The sequence below is a fragment of the Oncorhynchus mykiss genome, chromosome 31, assembly GCF_013265735.2.
Source record: "Oncorhynchus mykiss isolate Arlee chromosome 31, USDA_OmykA_1.1, whole genome shotgun sequence".
Classification (NCBI taxonomy): Eukaryota; Metazoa; Chordata; class Actinopteri; order Salmoniformes; family Salmonidae; genus Oncorhynchus; species Oncorhynchus mykiss.
In genome coordinates, this window is record NC_050571.1 from 33142844 (window position 1) to 33154029 (window position 11186).

The 11186-nt window shown below is 42.7% G+C and overlaps 1 protein-coding gene across 1 annotated transcript; it reads left to right on the forward strand.

Moving 5' to 3' along the window:
- The first annotated feature begins 236 nt into the window (after positions 1-236).
- Positions 237-10432, forward strand: LOC110505043 (zinc finger protein 37 homolog). Its single transcript, XM_021583987.2, has 2 exons — positions 237-396; positions 6571-10432. The coding sequence occupies exons 1-2, from the start codon at positions 300-302 to the stop codon at positions 8508-8510; spliced, it is 2037 nt and encodes a 678-aa protein (XP_021439662.2). The 5' UTR covers positions 237-299; the 3' UTR covers positions 8511-10432.
- The last annotated feature ends 754 nt before the right edge of the window (positions 10433-11186 follow it).

Consider the following 11186-nt stretch of genomic DNA (forward strand, 5'->3'; position numbering starts at 1 on the left):
TGAGTATCCCCTTCCCCCCTAACGTTTATTTCAGACTCGGAGTTCAGTTTTTTCTCTACAGTCCAATGTGTACAGTATTTCATTACAGTGAATTGCCCACAATTTAATGCAATTTAATTTAATTTCACTTAAATATGAACAAATATGAACCATTGTTAATGTTTTGTCAATTATTTTTCATATATCATGAATAAATACAGGTTATTGACACATTTCTACTTCGTGGGGGACTTTTATTTTGAAAAAAATGTCCTGCTTTCCTCACGTCTTGAAGCTAGCCTGGTAGCTAGTTGACAACAATGGGCGAGCAGGTTGAGTGGAAGTTTATGAAATTATACCTTACCGATATTGTAAACACTATTTCGAAAAAATCTGCTACACGGAGATCGAAAAGAAGTAAGTGGCTTGCTAAAGTATCCATAAGATGTTAACGTTACAAGCTAGCTATTAGCTGGTTTATGTTTCATCAAATGCAGAATCATCAGGCAAGAAGGCAATGACTGTAAGTAGGGTTTAAAAGCTTATACGACGGCGAAAGGGTTGTTCTTCCTCCAGACGCAACGCGGAGTGCCTGGACACAGTCCTTAACCGTGGTATATTGGCCATATACCACAAACCCCCGAGGTGCCTTATTGCTATTATAAACTGTCTACCAACGTAATTAGAGCTGTAAAAATACGTGTTTTGTCATACCAGTGGTATAAGGGCTAATATACCACTGGTGTCAGCCAATCAGCATTCAGGGCTCGAACCACCCAGTTTATAATACCTGATAGAACAGTACAGAGGCATAGGCTATATGGCTATTCCCTGCACACACACCTGGTCAACCTTAGGGAGTCCTAAGGCCTAAATTAAGTCATCATAACTTCATTGGGGATTCTTGTTAGGAACAGTTTGTGTTTAATTATCCTTGGAAAACCTAATGAGAAATACAACACGTTTAGTCCATAGAAACTACATGTTGTATTTTATTCTACTCTACGCTGCAAAAGGACAGCGTAATGCTCTCTCCACCATGCAGTTTACACTCATATTAAATCATATCTTCAAGAACTATTATTCAAGATGTTTCTATCGACAGGTTTTTATTCAACTCTGTAAATCCCGTATTGATAGAGATGTTCCAGAAATAATCTGGATTTTAGAAAACCAGGTACTAAGAGAAGTGTTTTTCAGTTTTGTTTTGGTGAAGACATGCGTGAGTTTACTAGCAATTCTAAATATTTGGGTCTTTTTATTGATTAACATATTACCTCTCTATACGGAACATCAGCCCTAGCCGACTCAGCAAGTAGAGCTCTTGGGGGAGTTATAGGAAAAAACAAAACCACTCAAGGATTTTGTGTCCTGTGCTGGACTATTCATTTGGAGTGTGGGGTTCTAAGAGGTGTTTTAAAAACGAACATGTCCACAACAGAGCAGTACGTTACTTTTTAGGTGTCCACAAGTTTGCACCTATACTTGCAATAACTGGGGACATGGGCTGGGAACCCAGTGAGGTGAGATGGAAGGTGTGTATTGTGATACTTTGGAATAGACTGTTGGATATGCCAACTGCCAGAATAGTTAGTCAAGTTTTTTTAGTGGGATCTATCCATAGGGCGAGCCTGGGAAACTGAAATGTCCGACCTTGTTCACAGTCAGACTTGAAAATCTGTACGAAAACCAAATTAAGGGAGACATAGATATGATTAAAAAAGAACTGTTGATGCAATATTGGAAAAAAGAATGGGTGGAGGAGATTAATCAAAAACCCAAATTGAGAACCTTTTGTTTGATTATGGGTGTATTCGTGAGTGAGAGATATATTATGTATAACCTACCTAAAAGCAAGAGATCGCTATGTGCACAGGGAAGATCAGGGATATTGCCTCTGCGTATTGAAACAGGTCAGATCAGGGATATTGCCTCTGCGTATTGAAACCGGTCAGATCAGGGATATTGCCTCTGCGTATTGAAACAGGTCAGATCAGGGTTATTGCCTCTGCGTATTGAAACAGGTCAGATCAGGGTTATTGCCTCTGTGTATTGAAACAGGTCAGATCAGGGATATTGCCTCTGCGTATTGAAACAGGTCAGATCAGGGATATTGCCTCTGCGTATTGAAACAGGTCAGATCAGGAATATTGCCTCTGCGTATTGAAACAGGTCAGATCAGGGATATTGCCTCTGCGTATTGAAACAGGTCAGATCAGGGATATTGCCTCTGCGTATTGAAACAGGTCAGATCAGGGATATTGCCTCTGCGTATTGAAACAGGTCAGATCAGGGATATTGCCTCTGCGTATTGAAACCGGTCAGATCAGGGATATTGCCTCTGCGTATTGAAACCGGTCAGATCAGGGATATTGCCTCTGCGTATTGAAACCGGTCAGATCAGGGATATTGCCTCTGCGTATTGAAACCGGTCAGATCAGGGTTATTGCCTCTGCGTATTGAAACCGGTCAGATCAGGGTTATTGCCTCTGCGTATTGAAACAGGTCAGATCAGGGATATTGCCTCTGTGTATTGAAACAGGTCAGATCAGGGATATTGCCTCTGCGTATTGAAACAGGTCAGATCAGGGATATTGCCTCTGCGTATTGAAACCGGTCAGATCAGGGTTATTGCCTCTGCGTATTTAAACCGGTCAGATCAGGGATATTGCCTCTGCGTATTGAAACCGGTCAGATCAGGGATATTGCCTCTGCGTATTGAAACCGGTCAGATCAGGGATATTGCCTCTGCGTATTGAAACCGGTCAGATCAGGGATATTGCCTCTGCGTATTGAAACCGGTCAGATCAGGGTTATTGCCTCTGCGTATTGAAACCGGTCGGTATCGTGGTGAAATGGAAGAGGAAACACTGTGTAACTATTTTGACATGGAAGAAATAGAGAATGAAACTCATTGTGTCCTCTATTGTCATTTCTACCACCATATACACTTGCTCTTATTCCAGGAAGCACACCAGATATATCCTGGCATTATGTGGCTGAGCGACGAGGAAAAATGGAAATGTTGTTGTTGTTGTCCGTTGTGTATTTTTGTTTGTAGAGAATATTTAGATGAAGCCTGGAATAAAAGAAAAAGGGCCACCTGTAATTAAATGATACAAATATGTATCTTCAATGTGGTTAATGGCACGGGTGGATGTAGGTTGGTCTCCCATATGAATATTCTCTTTGTGCCAGACTGGGTTCAAGTGACTTCTGTTTCTTTTGTTTTCTGTATTTATGTATCTGTATATGTTATGTGTGTGTGTGTGTGTGTGTGTTTGTATGTATGTGTGTATATATACAGTGTTATGTACAGTTGAAGTCAGTTGACCTGATATATTAACACAGTTTTTCACAATTTCTGACATTTAATCCTCATAACAATTCCCTGTTTTAGGTCAGTTAAGAATGTGAAATGTCAGAATAATAGTTGAGAGAACGATTTATTTCAGCTTTTATTTCTTTCATGACATTCCCAGTGGGTCAGAAGTTTACATACACTCAATTAGTATTTGGTAGCATTGCCTTTAAATGGTTTAACTTGGGTCAAATGTTTTGGGTAGCCTTCCACAAGCTTCCCACAATATGTTGGGTGAATTTTGTCCCATTCCTCTTGACAGAGCTGGTGTAACTGAGTCAGGTGTGTAGGCCTCCTTGCTCGCACATGTTTTTTCAGTTCTGCCCACAAATCTTCTATAGGATTGAGGTCAGGGCTTTGTGATGGCCACTCCAATACATTGACTTTGTTGTTTGTTGTCCTTAAGCCATTTTGCCACAACTTTGGAAGTATGCTTGGGGTCATTGTCCATTTGGAAGACCCATTTGCAACCAAGCTTTAACTTCCTGACTGATGTCTTGAGATGTTGCTTCAATACATCCACATAATTTCCCTCCCTCATGATGCCATCACTTTTGTGAAGTACACCAGTCCCTCCTGCTGCAAAGCACCCCCACAACATGATGCTGCTACCCCCAAGCTTCACGGTTGGGATGGTGTTCTTTGGCTTGCAAGCTTTCCCCTTTTTCCTCCAAACATAACGATGGTCAGTTCTATTTTTGTTTCATCAGACCAGAGGACATTTCTCCAAAAAGTACGATCTTTGTCCCCATGTGCAGTTGCAAACTGTAGTCTGGCTTTTTTTATTAAGGTTTTGGAGCAGTGGTTTCTTCCTTGCTGAGCGGCCTTTCAGGTTATGTCGATATAGGACTCATTTTACTGTGGATATAGATACTTTTGTACCTGTTTCCTCCAGCATCTTCACAAGGTCCTTTGCTGTTTTTCTGGGATTGATTTGCACTTGTCACACCAAAGTACGTTCATCTCTAGGAGCGGAACGCGTCTCCTTCCTGAGCGGTATGATGGCTACGTGGTCCAGACTTGTGTAGGTCTACAATTTTTTTTCTGAGGACTTGGCTGATTTTCTCACGATGTCTCACGATGAGTTTGAAGGTAGACCTTGAAAAACATCCACAGGTACACCTCCAATTGACGCAAATTATGTCAATTATCCTATCAGAAACTACTAAAGCCATGACATAATTTTCTGGAATTTTCCAAGCTGTTTAAAGGCACAGTCAACTTAGTGTACGTAAACTTCTGACCCACTGGAATTGTGAATTATAAGTGAAATAATCTGTCTGTAAACAATTGTTGGAAAATGACTTGTGTCATGCACAAAGTAGATGTCCTAACCGACTTGCCAAAACTATAGTTTGTTAACAAGAAATGCGTGGAGTGGTTGAAAAACAAGTTTTAATGACTCCAACCTAAGTGTATGTAAACTTCTGACTTCAACAGTATATGTACAGTGGGGAGAATATACACTGCCGATTTTGCAGGTTTTCCTACTTACAAAGCATGTAGAGGTCTAATTTTTATTATAGGTCCACTTCAACTGTGAGAGACAGAATCTAAAACAAAAATCCATAAATTCACATAGTATGATTTTTAAGTAATTTGCATTTTATTGCATGACAAGTATTTGATACATCAGAAAAGCAGAACTTAATATTTGGTACAGAAACCTTTGTTTGCAATTACAGAGATCATACATTTCCTGTAGTTCTTGACCAGGTTTGCACACACTGTAGCAGGGATTTTGGCCCACTCCTCCATACAGGCCTTCTCCAGATCCTTCAGGTTTCGGGGCTGTCGCTGGGCAATACGGACTTTCAGCTCCCTTCAAAGATTTTCTATTGGGTTCAGGTCTGGAGACTGGCTAGGCCACTCCAGGACCTTGAGATGCTTCTTACGGAGCCACTCCTTAGTTACCCTGGCTGTGTATATGGGGTCGTTGTCATGCTGGAAGACCCAGCCACTACCCATCTTCAATGCTCTTACTGAGGGAAGGAGGTTGTTGGCCAAGATCTCGCGATACACGGCCCCATCCATCCTCCCCTCAGTACGGTGCAGTCGTCCTGTCCCCTTTGCAGAAAAGCATCCCCAAAGAATGATGTTTCCACCTCCATCGGTTCACGGTTGGGATGTTCTTGGGGTTGTATTCATCCTTATTCTTCCTCCAAACACAGCGAGTGGAGTTTAGACCAAAAGCTCTATTTTTGTCTCATCAGACCACATGACCTTCTCCCATTCCTCCTTTGGATCATCTAGATGGTCATTGGCAAACTTCAGACGGGCCTGGACATGCGCTGGCTTGAGCAGGGGGACCTTGCGTGCGCTGCAGGATTTTAATCCATGACGGCCTCATGATCATTGATGCCCCACGAGGTGAGATCTTTCATGGAGCCCCAGACCGAGGGTGATTGACCGTCATCTTGAACTTCTTCCATTTTCTAATAATTGCGCCAACAGTTGTTGCCTTCTCACCAAGCTGCTTGCCTATTGTCCTGTAGCCCATCCCAGCCTTGTGCAGGTCTACAATTTTATCCCTGATGCCTTTACACAGTTCTCTGGTCTTGGCCATTGTGGAGAGGTTGGAGTCTGTTTTATTGAGTGTGTGGACAGGTGTCTTTTATACAGGTAATGAGTTCAAACAGGTGCAGTTAATACAGGTAATGAATGAGTGGAGAACAGGAGGGCTTCTTAAAGAAAAACGAACAAGTCTGTCAGTGCCGGAATTCTTACTGGTTGGTAGGTGATCAAATACTTATGTCATGCAATAAAATGCAAATTAATTACTTAAAAATCATGCAATGTGATTTTCTGGATTTTTGTTTTAGATTCCGTCTCTACACAGTTGAAGTGTACCTATGATAAAAAAATTACAGACCTCTACATGCTTTGTAAGTAGGAAAACCTGCAAAATCAGCAGTGTATCAAATACTTGTTCTCCCACTGTATGTATATATATATATATATATATATATATATTTTTTTTTTTTTTTTTTTTTACTGCTCTTAGGGATGTAATTTACTATTTTGTATAGATTTTTACCTTACATTTTCTTTATATAAATGTTTTATTTTTTACTCTTTATGCAATCCCATAAGGGATGGGTTGACATTTGGAGATATTACACATGAAAATAAAATGTAATTCCTTCATTCATGTTGTTTTTTTATAACTTTGGAATTATAAAAATAAAGTTAAAAAAAACAATCTAAAACCACCCCTCTGTTTCCCACAGAACCGGTTGCCTATCATGAAGAACAACAGCCGGAGGTGGCCACTCCTCAAAGCTCCGAGAGGCAGCTGAGAACTCCTCAGAGAAACTCCCGGAGGCAAAGTCCCAGGACGCGTTCTAGTGTTCTAAAAGAACAAGAGAGGGGCTTTTCTCCCGTGTCTGGTTCTGGGGAGGAGAGCGACAAGGAGGCCTCCCCACCGAAAAGGAGCAGCTCCAAAAACACAAGAACAAAGTCTCCATCAAAGGATTGTGGTGACTGTTCCGGGGCCGAGCCTGGTGAACAGCTAGAGGAGAGCACAAAAAGAAAATGTAAATATAGCAACTCAAAAAAGAAAAGGACCAATATTCGCTGCAAAGAGAAGGATGATGACAATTTGTCAGATGAACAAACCGTGGTGGCTTCCCCCAGAGAAAGGAGGAGGCAATGTAGTGACTTCGATGTATTTGAAGCGGAGACTGAAAAATATAATACGGAGTCTGAGCCTGAGGTGGAGGATGTTGTGGAGGAGGAGACTGAAGTGGCCTCTGCTTCTAAGAGGAGGAAGCAGCGCAGCCCCCCCAAAAAAACTACGCCTCGTGGAGAGGACAAAGCTGAAAGTGATCATTATGAATTGGGAGAACAGGCTGAAGAAACTCCCCCTAGAAAAAAACGTAGCCAGTCTAAAAAGGTAAGAACCAGGACTCCCTCTGAAGACGTGGTGGAAGTTGAAAGTGCCCACTTCAAGACGGAAGAACACGCTGACGACACGACCCTCAGAAAAAGACAGAGGAGGTCTAAGAAATCTAAAAAGAAGAGCTCCAAGAGTCCTCCCAAGGAGGCCAGCGACACAGAGAGTGATGGTGAATCAGGCAAACATATTTCCAAGACCTGGCCCAAGGACTTCCACAAAGAAGAGCGTGACCAAGATGCCAAGACTCTGTCTAAGGACCTAAGTGAGCAGAGTGACCAAGGCTCCCAGACTGAGTCTAAAGACTTAAGTGAAGAGGAGTGGCACTGTTCTGACCATTCAGAGAAGGAGACTGAACACGAGGTGTTACCTGCAAAGAGAAAGAGAGGACCCAAGAGCAAGAAGACAATAAAGTCAGATTCTGAAAACGTCACCATTAAAAAGAAAGGCAAAAAGCAAGGTGCCATGGGTTTGAAGGCACCAAGAATAAGATTCACACCACCCATAGAGAAAAGGATAAGGGTGAAAACACTTCATATTTGCAGTTTCTGTGAAAAGGTCCTGCCAAACAGGGCTGCGCTGAGTAGGCACCTTCAGCGTCACACAGGGGAGAAGCCTTACCACTGTGAAGAGTGTGGCAAAGATTACGGCAGCAAAACCACCCTGAAGATTCACAACATGCAGGTTCACCACAAGGGGACCAAGGACTTCATATGCAATGAGTGTGACCAACAGTTTACCCACCTCACATACCTCAAACGCCACATGTACTCCCACACGGACAAGGAAAAGAGGCCACACCTGTGCAATGTGTGTGGGAAGCATTTTATCCAGAAGTCCCACCTGGACCGCCACAAGATGATTCACACCGGAGAGAAACCATTCAGCTGCGAACACTGCGCCATGGCCTTCAATCGGCCGGAGTACCTGCGGATGCATCTGAAGCTGCACGTGTTGGGTAGTGAGGGGCCAAATCTGGCAGAGCAAGAGAAGACAAAGTGCACGGAGTGCAACAAGAGTTTTGTCAACCCTAAGTACCTCAACATCCACATGAGAATGCACACTGGGGAGAGGCCATACAAGTGTGAGCACTGTGCTAAGAGCTTCACCCAGACCAGTATTCTCAACGCGCACCGACGTACGCACACGGGAGAAAAGCCACACAAGTGTAAGTCGTGCGGCAGCTGCTTCACCCGTCGCAAGTACCTGGATGATCACATAGGCAGAAAGCATGGGTCTTTACAGCAAATGAAGGAACAGGAGGATGAGCAATGACAACACTGGGTGTTGTGTGGTAATGTAATGTTACGGTGGGGTCTGGAATTTTTGGATGCCTTGATAAAGATGAGCAGAAAAAGACTGTATGAAATAAATTTATGCAACATTTTTGTATTTATTTTAGGGATGGATCCCAATTTACATAATGGGTACCTGGAGGGAAATGGGGCAGAGTCATGCTTTTAAAATTTCAGTCCAGAGGAATGTTTAGTATTTTTAGTGCTGGGGAGATTTTTCTGTTATTTGTAATTGATGAAATGTCTGTATTTCTCAGTGTTTTAGAATGAGTTGCTTGTAAGTCTATGTATCGGTGTGTCCGATGCTGTCCCACATCTCTGATTCTCTGCTGAGTGAGCAATATCAAGTGTTCCTGTAGGCTATTTAGTGTGGTCTCAATCAAATGATCCATAGACTATAGGCTGCGAAGTGCATGCTGGCAGAAGCACAGAGCAAAGTTCTATTTCTAAGATAGCTGCTGGGATGGTGTAAATACAACTAGACTGCATTACACACTGCAGTGGATATTCCAACCCTGAGCCCCGGCCTGCTCTGCTCTTATGGCTGTGTTGTTTAGGCCTATGGTAGCAGTTCAAGGGGGGAGTCATGGTTCTTCCGAATGTTTTATTTTTTTGTTTGTTGTTGATTAGGCCTAGTAAAAATCCTTTGCCTGCACTCATGAACTGCCCTCTTCAATTCAAACCACAGGTTTTCAATGGGGTTCAAGTCTGGAGACTTGATGTTGATTTTGTGGTCAATAACCCATTTCTGAGCGTATTTTGATGTGCCTGTGGTTATTGTCTTGCTGGAAGATCCACTTGCGGCCAAGTGTCAGCCTCCTGGCAGAGGCAACCAGGTTTTTGGGCTAAAATGTCCCGGTACAGGGTAAAGTTCATGATGCCGTTGACTTTTACAAGGGCCCAAGGACCAGTGGAAGCAATATAGTCCCATAACATCAAAGAACCACCACAGTGCAGTCCATAAACACAGATGATGGATATCAAGGATCTGGAAAGATTCTGTATGGAGGAATGGTCTAAGATCCCTTCCCAATGTGTTCTCCAATCTCATAAAACATTTTAGAAGAAGGCTCAGTGTTGTTGTCCTAGCTGGGGTATTTAAAACAGGGGATCCAATCATTTTGATCCCAATCTTTTTGAGATGTTTTATATGTTAAACAATCTCTTTCTCTGAGCAAATGTGTTAGTATAAAATAATATACATTTCAATTTTTTTTTAGCATACTATATAGTTATGTCATGCATAATGTGAAGGTAAAAAAAGTGGAATCTAGTCCTTGCATACAGTAGTCCTTGCATACTGTTGCCTGGCTACCCATCCACATCCTTCCGACCAAATTATGTTTCTTCTCCACGATGAGTCTGGATTTGCCCCCCCCCCCCCTCCCCTCCCCCACAATGCGAACACATTCTAACCGTTCTGATTGGTCCCAGAAACCGATGGGTTGGGTCAGATCTAGCCTCTGCCGAGCCACTTTTGGACGTTAACAAGGCGACACTTCATTTGAACTCCTCCCTCCACATTTACTGGATTGGTTGAACAGTTCAGAAGGGAACCTCCCCCGACAGTTTTTTATTTTCTTCTCAAGACCAGTATGTAGGGGATCTTGTTTCAGGTGCTACATTAGGTTAGGCCAGAGCCAGCCTACATGAAGACGTGATCAACTTTGATACTCTGGCTACATTTGTTAGAGACCACCCGATCGCTGACTCATTTGTTTTGCACAACGCCCCTCATTTTGAAGTCCCTCAAATGACTTCTAGGATGTTAGTTTCAGACTTAAGGTATGTAGCGATTGATAGAGCAAAGGAAATACATTATTGGTGAGTCATCAGGTATACTGCATTATATGCGCAATACAATGTGAAGTAATCCCTTTTGCAATAAATACAGTACATTCCCAATACAAATGTAATGGTCTCTTCAATGTTGTTGACTTCCATGCTTAAGGCATAGGTGCTCTAACTCTTTTATTTATATATATATATATATATACCAGACACTCCGGTATATTCAGTGTGGTGCTGATGGTGCTGTGCAACACATGCTTTCTCATACAAAATCGCCAGTGAACCCAATGAAGGTTATTGCTGTTATGTGATTAGTTGATTTAATGCTTTAAAACACCCTCATCATGACATGGTTTGTTCACAGGTGAAGTAAAGGCCTTCTGGAAACAGGCTGTTTCCCCCAGTTAAACCAGTAGGTGGTAGACCTGTACAGCCTTTCCTGACAAATTATCTCTCAGACTCTCGAAGAGAGCCGTTTTGAATTATTTTTGAATTTGAAACATTGGGGACCCAGGGTGGAACATGTGGTCAGTTCAGTATGAGACATTGGGGACCCAGGGTGGAACATGTGGTCAGTTCAGTATGAGACATTGGGGACCCAGGGTGGAACATGTGGTCAGTTCAGTATGAGACATTGGGGACCCAGGGTGGAACATGTGGTCAGTTCAGTATGAGACATTGGGGACCCAGGGTGGAACATGTGGTCAGTTCAGTATGAGACATTGGGGACCCAGGGTGGAACATGTGGTCAGTTCAGTATGAGACATTGGGGACCCAGGGTGGAACATGTGGTCAGTTCAGTATGAGACATTTGGGACCCAGGGTGGAACATGTGGTCAGTTCAGTATGAGACATTGGGGACCCA

Excerpts from the sequence above, each read along its gene's own strand:
- LOC110505043 (XM_021583987.2), top strand. The coding sequence starts at position 300 with ATGGGCGAGCAGGTTGAGTGGAAGTTTATGAAATTATACCTTACCGAT. Across the intron at positions 397-6,570 it reads TACACGGAGATCGAAAAGAA|AACCGGTTGCCTATCATGAA; the intron begins GTAAGTGGCTTG and ends TGTTTCCCACAG.